Genomic DNA, 23,166 nt, shown 5'->3' on the forward strand with positions numbered 1-23,166 from the left:
GGTGGGGACTCAACATGTGGATTGCACATCAAGGCAGCTCCAGCCAAGGAAGACCACACCTGGGGAAGTGTGGCTATGACAGATGCTTTGAGAAAGGCCCTGTCTCACCTACAGAGCAGCATGGGCCCTCCTGAGCAGACAGAAGGCAGATTGTAGGGGCAGCTGGGTGGCTCAGTTGGTTGAACATCTGACGTCAGCTCAGGTCATGATCTCATGGTTCATGGGTTCGAGCCCCGCGTAGGGCTCCGTGCTGACAGCTCAGAGCCTGGAGCCTGTTTCAGATTCTGTATCTCCCTCTCTCTCTCTGATCCTTCCCTCCTCACACTGTCTCTCTCTCTCTCTCTCTCTCAAAAATAAACATTAAAAAAATTTTTTTTTTAAATAAAAAGAAGGCATATTGTCATCAGCCATGATGGGGGCACTCCTGACCTCCAGCAAGCAGCAGACGTCCCATTACCAAGGAGGGCACTTTACAATTGCAACCCCATTTTATTTATTGATTGATTTTAAATTTTTTTTTTTTTTTTTTTTTTTTTAGTTTTCGAGAGGGGGAGAGAGAGAGACAGCGTGAGCAGAAGAGGGACAGAAAGAGAGGGAGACACAGAATCCGAAGACAGGCCCCAGGCTCTGAGCTGTCAGCACAAGCCCGATGCAGGGCTCAGACCCACAGACCGCAAGATCATGACCTGAGCCAAAGCCGGATGCTTAACTGACTGAGCCACCAGGTGCCCCACCACCCCATTTTAAAGATGAGGAAAGGCAATGTCCAAAGTGGAGAAAGAAAGGAAGAAGATACACTACCACTGTATGATTTCATATATATAGAACTCCTTTTTAACAGAGGAAAATGTTGAAGTTCAGATGCCGTCCCAGGCCTGCCTAACTCAATGTCCCCAAGTTTTCCAATACGACCTGTTCTTCTGACCACACAGAACTCCCCCAGAGAAGGAAACATGTTAAAGCTGGAGGGACCCTCAGCCCCAGCTCTTCACCTGCAGATGAGGAAACAGAGGCCCAGAGTTTGCCAAGTTTACTCACCCAAGCTCACCCCCCAACACAGTGACGTGGGCAACACCTGTTACCCCCCCCAACATGGTGACGTGGATGACACCTGTTACCCCTTGAACATAGTGACATGGGCGACACCTGTTACCCTCCCAACACAGTGACATGGACACTTGTTACCCTACCAACACGGTGACATGGACAATACCTGCTACCCCCGCAACACGGTGATGTGGGTGACACCTATTACCCCCTCAACTCGGTGACATGGACACCTGTTACCCCCCAACATGGTGACATGGACGACACCTGTTACCCCCCCAACATGGTGATGTGGACAACACCTGTTACCTCCCCAACATGGTGACATGGGGAACACCTTTTACCCCCTGAACATGGTGACAGGGGCGACACCTGTTACCCTCCAACACGGTGATGTGGGCAACATCTGTTACCCTCCCCAACAAGGTGATGTGGGCAACACCTGTTACCTCCCCAACATGGTGATGTGGACAACACCTGTTACCCACTAACACAGTGACATGGGTGACACCTGTTACCCTCCCTACATGGCGACATGGACACTTGTTACCCTACCAACACAGTGACGTGGAGGACACCTGTTACCCCCCCAACATGGTGACATGGGTGACACCTGTTACCCCCCCAACATGGTGACATGGGTGACACCTGTTACCCCAACATGGTGACATAAGCGACACCTGTTAGCCCCCCAACACGGTGACGTGGGTGACACCTGTTACCCTCCCAACATGGTGACATGGACACTTGTTGCTCTACCAACACGGTAATGTGGGGGACACTTGTTACCCCCCTAACACGGTGATGTGGGCAACACCTGTTACCCCCCAACAGTGACGTGGGCGACACCTGTTACCCCCCAACACAGTGACGTGGGGGACACCTGTTACCCCCCAACATGGTGACGTGGGCAACACCTGTTGTCCTCCAACATGGTGACATGGACGACACCTGTTACCTTCCCAACACGGTGACGTGGGTGACACTTGTTAACACAATATTGCCCTGTCCCTATGGGAAGGTAGATTATAATGGCTCCTGTGGCCCACCAAACCAGGGCCCCCAAGATACCAGGCCTCAATCCCTGGAATCCATAAATATCACCTTAAACGGCAAAAGGGAGGGTTTGCAGGTATGATTATATTATGGGTCATTGCAGGGTGAGGGCCTGACTGACTCGGCTGGGAGAGCATGCGACTGGTTTTCTGGGGTTTTTTGTTTTTGTTTGTTTGTTTGTTTTAGAGCAGGAGTGAGGACATGAGGAAAGGAGAGGCAGAGGGAGAGAGAGAATCCCAAGCAGGCTCCACACCCAGCACAGAGCCCAATGCAGGGCTCCATCTCAAGACTGTGAGATCATGACCTGAGCCAAAATCAAGTCAGACACTTAACCAACTGAGCCACCCAGATGCCCCAGAGCATGTGGCTCTTGATCAGAGGGTCTTGAGTTCAAGCTCTAAGCTGGGCGTGAAGCCTACATACACACATACATACGTAACATATGTTCATACACACACATGTCTGTTCACTTATAAAATAAGGATCGTGGGCTGGGGAGATGATCATGGATGTTTGGGTGAGGCCTCAGCGTAATCCCAAGGGTCCTTAGAGAAGATGTGACAAGTGAGGCAAGATGTTGCTGGCTTTGAAGGCGGAGGAAGGGGCCACAAGCCAAGGAACGGGATGCAGGGAAACACCGGAAAAGAGATTCTCCCACAGAGTGTCCAGACGCAGCACAGCCTTGCTGATGTCGGCGCAGGGTACCTGACTTCTGATTTTCCCTCTGGAGCTCTAAGAGGATGAAAAGGCATTGTTTTGTGGTGACTTGATACAGCAGCTGGGGAAACCAGCACAGTCCTGGCCCCAGCCCTTTCTACTTACGTGCTATTTTATTTAGATATCTACTGAGCACCTACCCTGCCCCAAACCAGTGTCCTGGGTCCTGGGAATGGGGAAAGACAGAGTCCTAAATATAAGTGGGGTACAGCCTCACAAACAAAGTGAGTGGGAGCACATGCCACATGGGGTAGTAGACCAACAGTAGGTGAATGGTGGGCGGGGACATGGACTTGGGGCAGCTGAGGTCCAGCAGGACTTATTCTGCCCCAGCCAAGACACCAGGCATGGCTTTGGGAATAAAAGAGAAGGCTGCCTGAAGGGCCCTCATTACAACCTACATTCTAAGCAGGAGTCCTGGTAATGGGTGGGATCAGAGATCTATCTAGATCTCTTATGTTGTCGCTGTATGGGTGATGATTCTTATTCTTTGCTTGGAGGTAGATGTATAGTCAGGGAACAAAACCGTTCCTATGTGCAGCTGAAACGGAGATCTTGGCAGCTTTAATGAATTCTTCCAACCAAATGCACTAACCCAGATCAACCATAAAAGTGAACAGATTCATTTAAGAAATAAAATTTGATCTCAATGTATTTTGGAGAGATGCCCAAACTTACAGAAAGCTAATTATTAATTTCTTTTTTTCCCCTCTTTTCTCTTCCCCAGATATCCCGAATTCCTTGGTTCTTCCCCCCACCTCCCCAACCAGGTCCAGGAGTGATAGGGAAACTCTTCACAAAGAATTCGGTAGAGGCACAGTAATTGTTCAGACAATTCCCTGTAAGGCCATGTATGAGCCATGTGAATCATCTTCTCAAAAGAATATTAAGCGCCTGTGTGCGCAAGCATCTGTGCCTTTTGCAATCTGCTCAGTGCCCTTACTCACTCTGTCTCAGCATTTCTCAGCTGCCAGAGGAGCCAACGAAAAGTGTTAACACCCTTGCACAAAACGTCTCTTGGTCTTGACACCAGCCCCCAAATAAGGGAGTAGATTCCACTAGATAGAGAGACAGGCACATTGACTGATACGTGTCTGTTCCATGCTTCAAAGGTTGTAAGAAGCATGGAACCCCAAGTGTAATGATGACTTTACTTATTTAGCCCTGCTGTGTCTCCAGTGCCCAGACCTCAAGCCCTGGAAGCGTGGTTCTTCACCAGGGATGAATGCAACCCACAGGGAACATTTATCAGCATGTGAGGACATCTGGGGTTGTCACAACTGGGGGTGGGGAGAGATGCTACTGGAATCCGGTAGGTGGAGGCCAGGGATGCTGCTAACCATCCTACAACGTACAGGGCAGCTTCCACAACAAGAGACTGACTACCCAGCCAACATGTCAGTAGTGCGAGTTTAAGACAGCCCACCAGAGTGCCAAACAAGTGGGTTCCAATCCTGGCTCTGCCTGTGGACTCACACACGTGCTCTAATAATGAAATCGACTTCATCATGCTGTTGCAAGATGGAAAGTGTTGATAGGTAGAACAGATCTGTACTAGAGCAGGTTCTACTTTATGGGCCATGTGATGTGCTATATACACTTTTCACAGATACTTATTGGTCTTCACAAACGACTGCCTTGCAAGACAGAGGTAATTATTAATCCATTTTATAGTTAAGGAAGTTGACGCTCCAAATGGTTGAGCTGTCCAAGGATAGAGAGCTAGTATGTTCTGGAGCCAGGTTTTGAGTTGCAAAGTGCACACTCTCAGACAGAGGCAGGCACAGCCCGGCAAGTGCAGGGAATGAACCCAGTAATTTCCTAGAGTATCAGTTTGCTGGACAATTTGGTGAAGGAAAAAGCTGGCACATGTATCGGGTAAGCCCCTCCCCTCCCCCACAGCTACATCATGGGAGGCATCACCTGCATGAATTTCCAAGGTAAAGCACAGAGAGAAGGCCACTTGGGGCACAGCCTGCTCTCCACACATGTTTACCAGACTCTCCCTGTACTGGATTCCAACAAATCACCACCAATTTAGCAGCTTAAAGTGACACAGATCTATCCCCTTACAGCTTCAGGGTTCCAAAGTCTGTAATGGGCCCCACTGGCCTAAAATCAAGGTCTCGATGGGGCTGTGCTCCCTCTGGAGGCTCGGGGGGGGGGGGGGCGGAATCTGTTCCCTGGCCCTTCCCACCTGTGTGTCCAGGATGGAGGCCACTGCCACCATCTTCACAGCAACCACTCCACCCTCTGCTCTGTCATCCCCTCTCCATCTCTGGCTCTTCCAAGGACCTTTGCAATTACACAGGAGCCACACGATAATCCCAAGAGATCATTATCAAGTTTCAAGATCCTGAACTTGATCCTATTCACAAAGTCCCTTCTGCCATATAAGGTAATGTATTAATGGGTCCAGGGACTGCGACATCTTTGGGGGGCCATTATTCTGTCGGTCACAGCCCCTAAGGCTATCAGAGTCTAAGTGTTTAGGAAACCCTAAACCCAGATGTCCTAGATGTGTTCCAGGAAGGACTTCAAGACAAGGATTGACGGGTCCTCATGCGGGAGCCCTGCTGCCAGCACAGAAGCCCCATCATGGGAAGGGTAAAGTCAGCTTTAGTGTAGATGGGGGTTCAGGTTCTGAGCTGGGGCACCGTATCCCCACCCTGGTCAGTAGACAAGGAGCTCTGAGGAACCTTGGAATTGAGCTACATGGACCTCCCAAGCTCTCTATGCCCGTTGGCTGGGGCCACCGTAACAGAGTGCCAGCACTGGAGGCAGGGAATCCAAGGTCAAGGTGTTGCCAGGTTGGTTTCTGCTGTGGCTTCTTTCCTTGGTGTGCAGATGGCCATGTTCTCCCTGTGATCTTTACACAGTCTTTACTCTGTGTCTTGATTTCTTCTTACAAGAACACAAGTCATATCACATTAGGGTCCATTTTAACATAAATTATAACCTCATTTTACCTTCATTACCTTCATTTAAAGTCCTCCATCTCCAAATACCATCATAGTCTGACTTGCTGGGGGTTATGACTTTTAGGGCAACACAGTTCAGGGCATAACCTCAAAAATGATAAACTCTGGCATATTCCATGTTCCTAGGACCTACCCTCAGATGAAGCGAGAGAAATGCCCCTTTCCCCCTGGAAACTATTAGAATTTGAAAACCTCTATGCACTAGTATGGGAATGGAGAATTTCCCATCCTGAAGGAGAGAGAGAAGCCACAGAGACTACCAGCAAATCAAGTACCTGATCTCACTAGGGCACACCCATGGCTCTCTTCTGAAAAGTTGTCTTTTTTTTTCTTTTTTTTTAAAGAGAGAGTGTGTGCACATTAGCAGGGCAAGAGGGGTAAACCGAAGAGAGACAGAAAGAGAGAGAGAGAGAGAGAGAGAGAGAATCCCAAGCAGGCTCCACACTCAGCACGGAGGCCAACACGGGGCTCCATCCCATGACCCTGGGATCACGACCTGAGCCAAAATCAAGAAATCGGACACAGCTTTCTGAGCCACCCAGGCATCCCTGAAAGTCCATCTTTGCAGAGTACTTCAACTGAGTTACAAGATCATTATTTTTTTTTGCTTGTGCAAATGGCCATGTCACATCCCAAAACTGGAGGCTGAAACAGAACCTTTCATCCAGCCCCAGTGAAAGCAGGAGTTTCTTGGGAAGACCTTACCCAGGAGGAAAAGGGGTGGAAACTGGGGGCACAGCTGGCTTCTGCCCCACACCTCTCTCCCTGGGTGGAAGGCATGCGTGTAGGAAATGGCTGGACAATTAACTGGGAAAGCGCTAGGCTCAGGGGCACATTTCTGGTCCAGGTTTTAGGAAAGGGAGCATCAACATGTTTCCAGCCCCACCTCCCCATCTCAGGGCAGGCTGACCTGTGGCAGAGGAAACAGCCATCCTCTGCCACGCTCTGGATGGTTCCCTGAGAAACCCACTGCCCACGCTTTGGCGTGAAGGACCTAGAGCCGTCAGTCGTGCTCTAGTCTGGTGTCCCGTCAGCTGATACACGAGGGCACATCCATTCTGGTTGGTGACACTTCAAAATGCTTTGGCTGTGACAGTTAACGGCCACAGCCTCGGGGGTCTTCAAGTCCCTCTGCCACTGAGCCCCTCCCCCCAGGAAGCCCCTACACCTTCTCATCAACAGCACGAGAGGACTGATACCGGACCCAACAGGGGCTCCGGGAGCAGCTGCTCTGACTGGTCGTGATGGTCTTGTCACAGCTCTAGAGGCTAAAGTCCAAGATCAAGGCACCGGCAGATTCAGTGTCTGAGGACAGCTACTTCCCGGTTCATAGATGGCTGTCTTCTCGCTGTGTCCTCACGTGGTGGAAGGGGAAAGGGAGCTCTGTGGTCTCTCCCTTACAAGGGCACGAATCCCATTCCTGTGAGTTCCACCCTCATGACCTAATCACCTCCCAAGAGCCCACCTCCTGATACCATGCCATTAGGGTTAGGGTCTCAACACAGCATGGGGAGGGGGCAGGGGATATTCAGTCCCTAATAAGGATCATTCTATGCTAATAGTTAAATATGTTGAAGATTTCCCCCATACCTGTTAACATCAGTCCTAAATCTCTTCTACTTTTTTCCTTTAAAATTCATTTCATTTCCCTCACCCCTGCCATGGGAAAGAACAGCGATTCCGTGCCGCCCACACAATATCCCTTCCGGATCACAGGGCAGTTACTGTCACATGGTCACCCTGCCTTTGCTTTTCTAGAGAAAGGAGCCAACCATGGCTCTACATCCCTACCGTTCACCACAAAGCCCGCGACATGAGCACAGCCCAGGCCACCATGACAAGGTTCTCCATCCCACCCCCTGGCATTTCATAATAGCCAAATCCCACAAAATGATTCTCTGCTGGGAAATCTTACATTTTAAAGCAATTCTTGAAGCAACACTGATACAGACACAATGGTTGAGCAACGCCTAGTGACTAAGAATGAATAATCCCAGAGCTCCCTGCCAGGCTTCAAAATATTTATTATTTTTTAGAAATTCAAATTATTTGACTGTACTTTGTATTGGGATCCATCATTTTCTGAGGTTTTCCATTCACACAATGAGAACTATCACACAGGTTAAGATGTGCAACACCGAGGGATATAAAAGGCTGACTAAATTAAGATACATCCCGCAACAGGTGCTATAAAAGAGATGCAAATTAAACAATGAGATAACATTTTCACGGAACCAATTAGAATGACTTTTGTTTCAAGTATGGGCCACATTTAGGTGAGGGAGCTACTTCGGTATAGCTATCGGAGGCAGCCAGTGGTCCGATCCTTCTGGAAACCAATTAGCAGTATGTATCATGAACCTTAAAGTTCTCTGTGCACAGTGACCCAGTGATTTCAGACATAGGATTCAATTCAAAACCAGGAATCTGCGGCTCAGACATTTCATTATGAAGCTCTTCGACTGAGGTGTGGTGTTTAACAGCCACAAACGTGAAGACAGCTAAATTATCAAGGAAATCAAGATGTGTTCACAGAATGGAAAAGGTATTAGGTAAGAATGCTTACAGATAATCTGTAAGGCTAGTGATAGAATGTAAAGCAAATTAGAAGCTATACATGAAATTATGTAACCAATATGTATCGGTGTTTATAGAGCAGGTATAGAAGACTAGAAAAAAGAAAAAAAAGACTAGAAAGAAATCCACAAAAATGGCAACAGTAGCTGCCCGTGGTTGGTGACATCAAAGGTGATTTTTATTTTCATGTCTTTGAATCTCACAATTCCTCTAAAAATCGTACATTCATTCATTAGATTACTTTTATGTTAGCTAAGGTTTTTTTTTTTTGTTTGTTTGTTTTTTTAAGGATTGTGAGCTTTTTGAATGTTTGTTTTCAGAGAGAGAGAGAGGCCAAGCAGGGGAGGGAGAGAGAGAATCCCAAGCAGGATCTGCATTGTCAGCATGGAGCCCGATATGAGGCTGGACCCATGAACTGTGAGATCAGGTCCTGAGCCGAAATCAAGAGCTGGATGCTTAGGTGACTGCACTACCCAGGTACCCCAGCTGAGGTTATATATATTTTTTTAACAGTCTGTAAAATCTTCTTCCTGTGGAGATATATACTGACATATTTGTAGATGAAATAGAACAACGTCTGAGATTTGCTTTAAAAGGATTCCAGACAAAACAAGAATGGTCATGTGTTAATAACTGTTGAAGCCAGGTGATGGGGACATGAGGGCTCACACGATTGCCTCCATTTTTGGATGTGTCTGAAATTCTCCGCGATAAAAGTATTTCTTTGAATGCTTTCAAAGGGTCTTACAAAGGAACAAAAACATCAGAAGACAACAACAGAAACAGAAAGGAGTACCAATTAACTGAGGCAAAACCAACAGCAATTAACTCAAGTGCAATTTGACCATGAAGCTCGGTCTTCACCCAGGGGCTGCCTTTTCAGAATACCCGTGGCGGCAGCCATACCTGCCCCCTAGCACCAGAGCCGCGGCCAGACTCCTCTAGAGCTCAGCATCCTCTCTCTGCATTCTGGCTCTATTCACCCGAGTCGACCACTATCACATTCCCTCAGACCTACAAATACCTTAGCTTTAAAACAATTCGTCTAGAAAATATGTTGTTGTTTTTCAGCCTTAGGACTACAGACATGCCAGACAATATGGATTTCGAATGCCACTCACTCTTCCTGGCCAGAGTTGCCTAATTTGGAAGAGACAAGATAGAGCAGAAGACATTCAGCCATTTGTGACAACAAAACAGAGATCGGCAAAAAGCTCAATGTTTTGATTGTGAGAACTGCTATCCAGAGGAAAATCCAGGAGCTATCAAAACAGCAGTCAGGCCTGGCAGCCTGGAGGAGCACGTTAAGGGGAGGGAAAGGCCTGGATGCTAAGCTGGTGCCTGGGCCGCTGTGAGCCAGCCTTCTCCTTTCTGCAGCTCATCCTCTGCAGCCACCAGCGTGACCTGCAGGGGCAGACACCCGGGATGCCAGCCTCTTCTGGCCAGGAGTTCTCGAATTCAAACCCAGCCCAGAGCCCTCCAGGGGCACCTTCTCTGACAAGCCCCCACCCACATGCCTCTGGCTGAGGTGCCCCTCTGCTATGTTCCCCAGCACCCCGAGCTACCCCCATCACAGATGCGCCACTCTGGGCTTGAACTGCCGGTCTCCTCCAGCGAGATGCACATCAAAGCAAATGATCTGATCGCAGGTGTATCTACAGAACATTTGGGCACAATGTAGAGGCTCCACAAATGTCTGAAGAATGAACCTATTTATAAACCAATAAATAAAGAGATAAATAAATAAATCCGAAGGAGGTCTATGAATGAGTTTCAGAGGACCTGTGAAACTCTAACAACTGCACATAATACTGAATGCAGGCTTATGACTGTGCATCCCTCAGGGGAGGGTCCATACCTCATATTAGTGTATGAAATGATCATGACTCCCTGCCTGGCTCATCCCAAATTATCTTAAATTCCCTGGGTGAGTAGGTGGGCCTGGCTTTAAGGTGTCATTGAGTTTCACAAGTTACCCTATATTCTAGAGTCAATTTTTATTTTGTTTTGGGGAAACAAACACAGTTGGGGACCAATGGAAAATGATTAAATCTCTTTCAAGTCCGCAAAACTTAAGAAGAAAATATCCTTATAGGATACCAACAGTGAGCAAAACTTACAAATGGAAACAAACCACCACCCCCATTTCATATTCTTCCCCTGGGAACGGGTAACATGGTCACCTCCTCGGAGAGGAATTTGTGTCTGAGGACTTGCCACGCATGAATTGAGCAATATTCTTTCTCTGAATTCTGTATTGTATTATTTGGATTTTTTTTTACTCTAGTTCTAATAAATAAACACTAAGAGTATACCCATTTCCATCATACAGAATGTTGTAAAATTTGAATGCAAAGACAAAGCGTTCAGAAAGCAATTCTGGATTTTGATTTTCTTGGGAGATGTGAAGGAAGAACAGAGAAGTGGGGAAACAATGGAATAGCCCCCAGAGCCATTGCTACCATAAGCAAAAGTTCAAAATGCAGGAGGGTACAGTGAACAAGAAAAACTTGACAACTGGAAATTCGGAGAGGGTTCTGTCTCCTTAGAATATGAAAGTATTCTTACAATAATGTGTGCAAAAAAAGTGAATATACTTCCATAAGTAATCCTGATTAACTGGGTGCAGTTGCAAACCTCCCCCCCACCCCTTGGAGATCGCTGGCAATTATTCTAAACATCATCTCTGGTAGCTATGCTTCTTGGCCAAAAACATTCCCCCTAGTAAATATGACGCCAGCTGACCTACTTATGTTTATATTTATATATGTGTGTGTGAGTTGATATATACATAGGTTTTCTGCTTTTCAAATACTGTCTACCCTTCAGGATGATGTAAAGTCCTTTGGAGATTTGAGGTGATGATGCCAGGATCATAAATTCCTCCCCCAAGCCTGGCAAATTTATACTGAATTACTCACACGCTTGCAGAAAGTGAGGATGTTGGTTTTCAGCCAAATCCAAGGGCCTAAAGTACCAGGACTTGGGGATTTAAAAACACACACACAGTTGTGCTCTCTCTCTCTCTCTCTCAAAAATAAACAAACATTTAAAAAAATTGGTGTTATAATTTATCATGTAATGTCTAATATAGATGTACATATATTCAAAACGAATTCTTTAAAAAAATTTTTAAGCACCGACACAGGGCCTGACCTCATGAACCATGAGATCACAACCCGAGTCAAAATCGGGCACTTAACCAACTGAGCCCTCTGAGAGGTTCAGAGTCTCTGAGTTAGCAAGAACCTCAGAGATGACCCCATCCAATCTTGCCATGAGTCCCACCAGATGGCAGTCACTTTGAGCTCAGTCACGTCTGACAGACACTCATTGTTCTATGAACCATCGGGGGTTTCAGTCAGACACCTAACTGCCAAAGCTTATTGCTCATATCAAGCTGAAACTTTACTCCTAATAATTTCATTCCCTGGCCCCAGTTCCATTCCCAAAACAATAAAAAAAAATTTAAGGCTAAACCTCTACCCCATAACAGCCCATCTTTCATGTCCTCTCTGAGATTTCTCTTTTCCAGACTGAACTTCCCCCAGTATTTTTTTCTGGGACTCTTAACCACATGTCATTTAGATCCTATGCACCCCTGAGGGCTCTTCCTCTAGACACACTGTAGCTTTTCAACATCTGTCTTTAAGTATTACCTCCTCCCCCATCCCATCAAACTAAGTCAGGTCTACCGATCATGGTGTCTGTGTGGCTGGAGAGAGCTTCAGTTGTACCACTCAAGCCATTGCTCCTACACTTCTGCTAACAGAAACCAAATTTGCTTCATTGGCAATTATTCATTCTTGGAGAAGAATCTTAACTGTTAATTTCTAACAGCGATGTTCAAGGGGAGGCATGTGACCCAGTTCTGTCCAATGAAATGTAAGGGAGGGTCAATTCTAATGGAAGAGGAGAGGGGCTAGAAGAAAACTTCTTTCCCCTCCTTTTTCTTCCCATTTTAAATGGTGGCATGTGAAGACGTGATGGCTGGAACAGAGGCAGCCATCCTGTGACCAAGAGGAAATAGCAGCTGAGAGATGCAAAATAGAAAAATGTAAAGTACCTGCATCCTTGATAGGTTACAGAGTCACTAATCAGACCTGAGGAGCCTTGTTAAATAAACAAAAACTACATGTCTTAATTGTTCAAGCCATCGTCAGTCAAACATTCTGTTTTTTTGCAGCTGCAAGCACCCCTAACAACAGGAAAGGTACAATGCAACTATCACCTTTCTTGATTTAGACGTTTTATTTCTAGAAATATGGACATCACTTCTTCCTAGAGCCATATCACTACTAGAGTCTGCTGAGCATTGAGTACAAAGCAAACGAGCAAATGAATACAATCCCTGTGACTGGAGATCACAATCTCAAACACCATGCAATTAATATAAATGTGTGAATCTGGCTAGATGTCAGGCATTTTAAATACCCTATTAGCGAAATAAAATACTAATGCATTTATGAGGCCGAGCCAGTAGGCAGTCCACCAGCTCACGACTCTTGCAAAAATCATTCTCAAATTTGAAAGCTGCATCTCCCTCCTTCCTACGAGAGAGCGCCATTTTTTCTTAAATCCTCCAATGCAGTCTGTAGTATCTGGGCCCATCATTTCAATCTGAGAAGACAGTTCTGAGTTCTAATTCCATCACCTAGCATCTTAATTTAGTTAAGACAACCAAAATACTAACATCAAAACCCACTGTCCCTCTTGAATCTAAACCAAGTGGAGTCCCAAATCATTAACTTGAGAGGGCAATAAAATAAGACCCAAAGAATAGTGGATAAGGATTCTTTAATCAAATACCTTTGGGGCTGCCAGGTTCCCCAGGCTGTCACTGAGTTACTTAATCTTTGGCAGAGACGAAATGAGAGACTATCTGTCCACACCCGAAAACCCTAAGCTCACTGCAAATATATGGTCCAATCAGTGGAGTTATTTTCTGCAAAGCTCACAGAGACAGTCTCGCCTTGTGGTCATTTTCATACTGGCCACAGCTGATCTTCAGTTTGCCAGGATAAAGCCCACGGCAAGTTCAAAGAACTCAAAGCCCCTGGTTGTCCCAGGAAATTCATATTCCCATTCATGTTCACATTAAGGAAATATGAATCGTTTCATGTTGGACTCTCTATCTCTAAGACTTCTATGGGATTCAGCCCCAGTTTCTTGTGCGGGTTACCATCATATCACCCTTCATTTTTTCTGGTTGTTAAAAAATGCAAGTGCATTAGACAAAAAATTACAAGATAAAGACACAATAACAATAACATTCCTGTAATAAGTATTTATTACAAGCCAAGCACTGAGCCACCTGCTGTCTCATTTAAATCTTACAGCTCTATGAAGTAGGTACTCTCTCTGTCCCCTTTTAAAAAACAAAGACATTTAGGGCGGGCTGGGGTCAGAAACAAACAAATAGTGAGGACACTGAGGCTCAGAGACATTAAGGAGTTTCCCCATGATCACCCGGCTGGTAAGTGAAAGCCTGAATTTAAGCACAGACAACCTAACTCAAGGTTCAACTTATTAACCATCCTATAATGACATTTAAAAAGATTTTTTTATTGTTTATTCATTTTTTGAGAGACAGAGTGCAAGCAAGGGAAGGGCAGAGAGAAAGGGAGACACAGAATCTGAAGTGGGCTCCAGGCTCTGAGCTGTCAGCACAGAGCCCGATGTGGGGCTCGAACTTACAAACTGCATGATCATGACCTAAGCCAAAGTCGATGCTCAACCACCTGAGCCACCCAGGTGGCCCCGTATGACATTTTTTTTTAAAAAAGATTGAAATAGCAGGAGTTTACCACTCAAAGATAACCACGGCTCACATTTGGCATGTTTCTTGCCAATCTTTTCTTCAAGGCAATAACATTTTCAGAGCTGGAAGAGGCCTTAGAGATGGTATCAACCTAAACCTCATTTCACAGGAAAGCCTAAAGACCAGAAAGGTGAAGGGCCTTTCTCCGGGTCACACTGCTATTTGGAAACGGAATTTAGGTTCTCGGACCCTTTGTCCAACGTTTTCCAGGGCCTTCTGACTCAAGTTGGTTAGTAGTGGCTTCCTACCATACCGTGTTGGGGAGGATTTAAGGCCTGTGGGCTCAGTAGATCAGCGATGTTGGCAGTGAACACAGCAGCATGGACACACGCGCATCATGAGCTTGCCCCTTACCAAGAAGTAGCTCTTGGGAGAGAAGGGGGTGCCATGAAAGGCTTTCTTCATAAATACCAGCTATGTTCTTCACCTACATCAGGGACCTCAAACTCCAGTCCCTTCAAGGGCCAAGTCTCTAACATGAATGAGGGAAGTGGGCAAGCAGAGGACTGAGTGGGGGAGGGTAGGAGTGGTATTCACCTCTAGCCAACAGTTGCCTGCCAAGGGGAAGGGCAGGGGCCGTGTTCCCAGGGCCTCTGATTTCTTTCAGTGAAGCATGAAATGTGTATTTTTAAAAATGTGATGTCTCTGGGGCACCTGGGTGGCTTAGTCGGTTAAGCGTCCGACTTTCGCTTAGGTCATGATCTCGAGGTTCGTGGGTTCGAGCCCCGCGTCGGGCTCTGCGCTGACTGCCAGCTCAGAGCCTGGAGCCTGTTTTGGTCTGTGACTCCCTCTCTCTCTGACCCTCCCCTGCTCACGCTCTCTCTCTCTCTCTCCTAGAAATAAATAAAAAACATTTTTAAAAAATGTGATGTCTCTGGGGCACCTGGGTGGCTCAGATGGTTAACATCCAACTTTGGCTCAGGTCATGATTCTGCAGTTAGCAGGTTCAAGCCCTGCCTACAGCTCTGTGCTGACAGCTCGGAGCCTAGAGCCTGCTTCAGATTCTGTGTCTCCCTCTCTCTCTGCCCCTCCCCTGCTCATGTGCGCGCTCTCTCGCACGCTCTCTCTTAAAAATAAACATTAAAAAAATTTTTTAATATGATGTCTCCTAACTTTAATGCTGGCAACAAATTGAAATTTGAATAAATAGGGAATGTGGGACAAATAAAACCCACCAGCTAACAACATTATAACCTCTTGTTTTCATTATGGCCTTACCAGAAGCCACCATTCTGTACTGCACACCCAAGATTCTATTTCTATTTCTCTCTCCCTCTCTGTCTGTCTCTGCCTCCCTCCTTCCCTCCCAGCCCCCTTACCCCTTCCATCTCTTGGCCTAGAGAAGCATCTGCCACCTGGGGCCACCAGAAAGAATAGGAACACTGCACCCTCCACACCCACCAGAACACAGCTATCAGGAGTCCAAGTGATCACCAACGACCCCAGAGGGCCACTTAGAAAGCTAGTCATGCCTCTCGGGGTGTGCCTTTCGCTCTCCAATAACTTATATAAAGAGGACTAGATGATTGTATCTGACATGCCTCATCGCAAAGGCTAAAGATAGGCCCCCCACTCTCTCCAGAATGACCCGAGGCCTCCATAGCAGGGGCTGAGTGGGACCCGCCAACATTCTGACGTGTGTTGTCTGCCCTTCCCACGAGCTTTCAGGGTCTCACTCACAGTCAAACTCTGGAGCACCCAGGTTACGAGAGAAAGTTCCATGTCCTGCTGACAACCTGCTACTTAGGAACACCACCTGGGCTTTTTGTATGGACCGACCCTCCCCCCGCCCCCCCCCCCGTTTGTTAATCCCAAGGATGGCAAGTAATTACCTACCCACTAGAAAGAAGGGGAGACTTAGCACACACGTATTAAATCAGTCAGCATTTAGGGAACAGCTACTGCATGGACACAGTGTGGTAAGTTCATCTGGAAACGGCAGTGAGCTGGCATCGGAACCAGTAACATGATTCATTCAGTCAACAAACATTTACCAAGAAACAAATGCCAAGGGCAAGATCAGCACAAGGTGCCAAAAAGAACACACGTGAGCCGGAAATAAACCTTACTAAAGGTAGAAAATAGAAAAATTAGTCACAATGACTGTGGTATAAACAGAATACTCCACAGCCATTTAAAATCATGTTTGAGTCTATTTAATAATAAGGGAAAATTCCACGAATACATAATCAAGTTTGAAAAAAATGAAAGCAGGTTGTAAAATATAACTGGGTCAAAATCAGAGTGAACACACTCAGTAACCACCCCACCCCTGCTCCTAAGACACAGAATTTATAGATAAATCTTTAGATGTTTTAAAATTTACATAATACTGCTTGGAAATAAGAAAAGGGAATCACGGATCAAAAATAAAGATGACTCTCTAAAAATAAATGAATCAAAAGATGAGACTCTACAATCTCAAATAGGACTCAAAGTCACATGGTTCATGAGGGATGGGTCCAATGTGAGCCATGGAAATAGAAGTCCTAACATCTACCCAAGGAATAAGAGGCAAAACTGGACCCAGAATCATGCTTCCCAGGGTCACAGCCAAAAAGGATGCCCCCGTCTGTGTCAAGGAGCAAAAATGAAGTAACTTACGTGAGCCTGGGACCCAAGCCTGCACCAGAGGACATACAGAGCAGGGAGAGAGCTCTGAGCTAAGCTGTTGACATGAGCTCTAATTTAAAAGCACATACTCTTGCAGACATAGGGCAGAAGAAATCATAAAATCACCTCAAGTTCACAAATAAAACGTGTGAGGACATATGAGACATTAGAGAAATACAAGAACATCCAATGATTAGAATCTGCAAAATCAAAGAATTCATATCCAAAGAAACAAAGATGCTAGAGTAGTCAGAGAAGGTCTTCATAGTATTTTTTTTTTTAATCCTCAAAGGGATAGAGGAAGAATTTACATTCACAAAGTAATAAGAGTTTTGTTTTTTTTTGTTTTTTGTTTTTTGTTTTTTTTATAAAACAAGAAAGCAGGAAGGTACATAAAGGGGCTAATTATTTATCTTGGAACTACGGTGAACCATTGTCAAAATTAAAAGCTCAACTGATAGGTAAAATAATAGACCAGATACAAATAAAAAGAGCTGGTTAAGGCAAAATAATAAACCAGATACAAATAAAAAGAGTCAGTTAACTAGAGTATAGAGCTGAGGAGACCTTCCCAAAGATAACACAGAGAGAGAAAAAACTGAAAAAAAAAGTTTAAGTTAAGATGCCTGGAGGACTAGTTGAGTAACTATGTATGAAGAGAACACAGAAAATATTAGAGAGGAAACACCCAACAGATAATGGCTGAGATTTCTCCGGAAATAAAGAAAAACATGAATCTTATGACTAAAAAAAGCCTACAGAGGGCAAAGTACAAAAACAAAAACAAAAACAAAACTAAGTGAATAGAGCTTAGAAGGAAAGAGACCCTCATGTCCAACCGTGGCTGCTCTTGGTGACAGGACTTAGAGGAAAGAACTTTATTTCCTTCTTGAAATGTTAATATATTTTCTAAGTGCTCTCCAGTGAAACCACATTATTTTTATAAGCTGTGGAGGAGGAGTACTCATTATTTCAAATACACATAAACACACTTTTCACAAAGACTATCCTCAAGGAACTTACACTCTAGTAGAGAAGATGAGATGGCTAGACACAACATATATAAAACAAAATCCATACAGCAACTGACATGGCTAGATGTAGCTAAAATCTAAGCCTGGTCTTTTCCCCAATGGAGCGGTTAGAAATAAAGGGAGGAGGAGGTGAGGACACGGAGAAGAAACATCAAGGTCTAATGCATCTGCCTGATTTACTAGGGGCTATTGCCCTAGCCAGAGTTGTATTTCATTGGGAGAGGATCAAAGTGGCCAAACCAAGATAACATTAGAACTTTATCTACATCAAACATTATTTTCACGTCTAAATTAATTATATTTCAAGACCACCCACTGATAGAAACAAAAATTAACATCTCTGTTGTAAGTTAACATCACAAAAATCTGCCACTTAACACATTTCAATTATTCTAAGGCTTTGTTCTTTCTTACGTGGGTCAGATAGACGGAGGGAAAGGTAAAGTTGGAGAGGGGGACATGTTGCATTTAACTGATAATCAAATTAACTACCATTCTTATCCATGGGGGCACTATCAACTCTCATGTTACCCATTTGGAAGTGAAAACAACACAGGTATGTTCTGGGCTTTACCAAATGAACATCATCTTAGTGGGGAGACAGAAAGGCATTTTCAGTCTGGGGAGATTCAGACTTTGTGGCTGTAACACTGCTGGCACACTCAACCAAGCAAGGTGGAGTTTTAGGCAATATCTCATGGCTGCCTCTTCAGAGCCAAACAAATTGCACTCAGCATTCAGCTCCAGAAGAAACAGGTGGCAAAGCCACAAGCCAACGAGATGTGCTACTAATGGAAGGAAGGACTGTTCACATTTTAGACCATCTCTTTCCTGAACACATTCAGGTTTCTCAAAATACCACTCTTTAACCCACCTCTCCTCAACATATACCCCAACATTATATCCGCTCACTTCTTTGATCCCCTGCCATCAAGACCAAGTTGGCAAGCCCCCACAATTCCCTTCACAATTTCCGAACCAACGGACTATTTCATTCCTCTCCCGACATCCCCTCTTAAATCTCTCTCCTATCTTGACTTCTCTGCAAAGGTCCTCTCTTATCTTCCTCTTGCCGTTTCTGGATTCTTTTCCTTCTTTACTCTGAAGTGGGTTCACACTCTTGCCCAATTCCCAGAGGCGGTCTCATTTGATAGGAGCAGAGGATGCTTCCACCGAGGCCCTCACACTTCCCTTTCTCACACCCCTTTAAGGGAAGAGCAGTTGCTGGTCCAGTTAGTGAGGGTCAGAGCCTGACATTCACAGTGGGCAGGGTCACCATATGCCAAATGGGTACTCAATTCTGAGCCCACTCTCTGTTCCTGCTTTTTTGCCTACAGTCAGATGGGTAAGTCAGGTAAGAGTCTGAGCCACACACCTGCCAGCTCAGACCTCCGAGACTCAAGACACCTTCTCTAGGTCAGATTTCACCAGATTTCTCCATTGATTGTGCTGGGCCCCAGTCAACCCATAATTTTCTTTCAGCATGGCTACTATCTTTTGTGTGTTGCCTTTTTGGTCAAAACTTCAGAAGGGAGGAGGGATCGGTGGGTAATGTTTAGATTCCCAAATCACCAACCCCACGCCAGAAACTGAAGTTCTCCATGCCTTTATCAGAGGACTGGTCAGTCCTTATGCACAAGCCCTAGGCTCTGAGTCACTGCACCTGCCCACGGCACAGGATCTCCTATAAAATGAGATTAGTTCCTTAACCCTCCTGAAGTTAAGACGGCAAAATTAAAGGATAGGCTTAATTTGCTGGAAAGTAAGATCACAGCTTGAGACCAGAAGACCAAGATCTACCCCACCACCCACCGTGTGGCCTCAGGCAAGTATTTAACTGCCCCCTATGCCTCAGGCCCCTCATCTGAAAGTTGCAGGATGTCCTCCTAGGAGACTCCAAGACCTCCTCCAGCACATAGACCGGTGGCAAAGCATAGCTGTTCCCTACTTTCTTTCATCCCAGAAAAGAGCTCCCCCAAACTGAGAGGTGGCTGGGAAAATGCTCGGCCACACGGAGGAATTCTGCTAGACTGCAAACCATTTCAAATGAATGTTTAATAAGATACTGCATTGGTTGTATACTTCGGCTGAATGTGCTGCAGCCCAGGAGGCCTGGAAGAATTAATACGGATCCCAAAGGAGCTGGTGGGAACTGCTGAGGCAGAGGCAGAATCTGATTTGATGAATATAAAAGTGCTTTGAGAGCGTCAGAAGCAAAGTGCTCTGACAAATGTCCGTTCGTTCCATTAGGATGTCTCCTGCTATCCAAGGAACACCGTCCAAGACGGTGTCAGGGCTGGGTACCACGGCACACAAGTACACACGCCCTGTCCTCCCCTTCCTACCTCACCCCGGCCTTTTCTGGGGCTTAGAGATGCAATGCACCCACAATTCCAATTTCTTCTCCTTCCTCACTAGGCATCTCCCTCTGACCCCTCCCCCATCCCTCTACTTCTGCACAATCCTCAAACTAGGCCCTCGTAACATCTCACCCAACCTTAGAGTCTCCCCTCTTCCCCAAACCAACACTCTAGGATGGTTCACAGAATAACCTTCTCTCTCATTCTAAACCAAGAGATGTGGACACACCTTCTTTTCGTTCGGACACTCTCCAAGTTCATACCAAAACCCATCCTTGGGGGGCAACCCCTCCCTCTGATGTTCTGGGCACCCCTTACAGCCCCACCCAGGGAACAGGTAGGAAAATGCCAGGCCCTCCGTGCTCAGGGACTATAGTCAGTTCTCTCCACTCACACCCACTCCTTAGAGGAACATTCTCCTGTGCATCTGCAGCCCGGGACTTCTCAAACTCTCCACCTGGAGCGACTGTGGAAGCATATTTCTCTGCCCTTTTGTGTTTTACCTAAAGCCTATGCATTGCATTCCATAACATACCCACGTTGAATCTTTTTAAAAATCGCTTTAGTCGCTTACCACAGAGAGGAGACAAACGGACACTTTCCCACTAATCAGGAAAAACTGGCATCATGGAAATAGGAGCTGTAGTGTTTCAAGTATCCCCAAGCTCACCTCTGGGCACTATCTGGAAGCCTCCAAGCATTCTACCACCCCCTCACGCATCGGCATTTACAGAGCGCTTCGTGGTATACCCCAAATGCCTCAGGACCTCAGAACCAAGGCAAAGAAAGCACTTCCATTCATTTTTGGGTTGGAAAGGCCAAACCCGGCTCTCAGCAGGGCCAGTGGCCACGACCCTCTCTCAGACCAAAACAGATGCCACAGGCCCCCAGAGACCTGTGGTCGGGGCAGTACGGTCAGCAAATTCCTGCTCCCGGCAGCCTGTCACCTCTGTGACTTACCTTGTCAGCCATGATCATAGACGCGCCCCCGTGGATGCCCAGGATGGGGATGAAAGTCTGTGAAGAGATAAAATCCAGCATCTGAGCCACCGCCTCCTGGTCGGTGTCGTCCCCAAACACAAGACCATGGATGCGCGCCCCGGACATGAGGTCGCACACATGTGTGATGAGGCTCTTGGGGTCTGTGCGGTTCATCAGCAGGGCTACCACGTTCACGTCCAGGGGCAGCCCTGCTGCCTGCTCGGGGCCCCAGAGGTTTCGCAGTTCGCGCTCCGTCACGTCGTGGCTGTGACCCAGCAGCACCGCAATGTTCAGCGCCGGGGGACCCTTCTCCGCCGCCGCGCCCTGCGCCGGACCGCGCCAGACCAGAAGGGCCGGCAGCACCAGCAGGGTCCAATAACCCAGTCTGCCCATAGTCGCCACTTACGGTCCCTGCAAGGCGGAGAGGGAGAGTCAGGGCCACAGTGACCAAAGGGATTCCAGACCCAGCCCCTTGCTCTAGGAGCCAGGTATACAGCCCATCCCCAGCGCGAGCTGACAGGGTCACTGGCTCTGTTCCCCACTCCCGCCGCCATCCGCATCCCTCGACCCAACTCTGTCCACAACTCCAATCTGAGCTAATCCTCCATCTCTATCCCTAAATCCATTTTTGCATCCAGCCTTCTTCTCTTCCCCAGTCTCCAGCCTCCTCTCCATATTCAAATCTGCCCACGGCTCCCACCACACCTCCAAGTTAGCTATGGACCACAGACCCTGAGCGTAGGCGCACGGAGCAAACCCTCCACCCACCCCTCTCGCACTCAGCTAGTTCAGACCAAGTTGCCGACCCCGCCCCCTGCTCAAAGGAACCAACTACAGACCAGCCCCCGCGTGCGGAGGCGGTGCCGAGACTCCGCAGCCCTGCTCCCGCGCAGTGCTAGATGACTGACCCCGCCCCCTGTGAACCCTCGGGTACAGCAAAGACCTGGCCTCACGCGAACCCTGCTGCAGACCCCACTCCCCTCCCGCAAGGCACCCCCCCCAATGCATGGGAATGAGGATGTGCACCCGTGCGCCCCAGGTGCTTGGGGAAGATTAGGGCTCTCCCCACCTCGCACGGAGGGGCCATCGAGCGGTTTCCACTCAACTGCAAGAAGGCCCTAGGACCCGCCCCCTACACACACGTACACACACACACACACACACGCCCTCTCTCATGAACGCCGCGTGCAATGCAGAATCCCAGAAATGAGGGGAGGCGCTTCCACCCGTGGGCCGGCGCGTGGGAGCTGGCAGAGAACTGCTTGGGGAGGGGGGCGGGAGGGGGGAAGGTGGGCTCCCTGGCAGCTCTCTGACGGACACGAGCTGTACGGACCCTCCCCAGGATCCCCACTCCAGATCCTGTTACCAAGTCTCGGGTGCATGTGAGCAGTGGACTGCACAACCTCACAGGCACGCGCGCATTTCTGCACACAGCCGCAGGTCGTAGCGGTACCCACGGCCATCCGGAGTCCGCACACGTCCTCCGTCGGTGCACACACGTGTACCGCGCCGGGTGCACAACTGCGCGTGCCTGCAAATACCAGCACAGCCGTGCACGCGTGCACAGGCGCGCGCCCCTCGGGCCCGGCGCTGCCGGAGCCAGGGGAAGTTGGGGAGAACTCGGTCTGGCCGAGACACTCTTGGGGTGAGCACAGCCGAACACGGAGCCGCAGCGCCCCCTGGTGCTCCTCCCGCACCTCGCTACAGATCATCCCTCTCCCGCTTCCTCTCTCCCTCTCCCCCTTGATCCTTCTCCCGCTCTCTCTCCGGTCGAGTCTTCCTCTTCCCAGGCCGGCTGAGCCCAGGTCTCCCGCTGGGACGTACCTGTAGCCGGAGAAGGTCGAGGATGCAGTGGGGCGCGCTGCGCGCACGAGCATCTCGGCCGCCTCAGCAGCCACCGGGTTTAGCGGGTTCCCGCATGCTGCGGCCCCCGCGCGCTCCCCTAGCTGTCCCGCGCTGTCTGCATCGCCCCCACGGGG

At 47.6% G+C, this 23,166-nt stretch overlaps 1 protein-coding gene across 1 annotated transcript in view; it reads right to left on the reverse strand.

Moving 5' to 3' along the window:
• GRIN2A (glutamate ionotropic receptor NMDA type subunit 2A) overlaps positions 1 to 21,595 on the reverse strand; it is a 362,947-nt gene extending 341,352 nt beyond the window's left edge. Inside the window, exon 1 of the mRNA XM_039244357.1 lies at positions 21,167 to 21,595. Coding sequence (XP_039100288.1) covers positions 21,167 to 21,580 — 414 coding nt within the window. The 5' untranslated portion in view covers positions 21,581 to 21,595. The remainder of the gene's footprint in view (positions 1 to 21,166) is intronic.
• Positions 21,596 to 23,166: the final 1,571 nt, after the last annotated feature.

This window comes from Hyaena hyaena, unplaced genomic scaffold, assembly GCF_003009895.1.
Source record: "Hyaena hyaena isolate Hyena2069 unplaced genomic scaffold, ASM300989v1 scaffold_238, whole genome shotgun sequence".
NCBI lineage: Eukaryota > Metazoa > Chordata > Mammalia > Carnivora > Hyaenidae > Hyaena > Hyaena hyaena.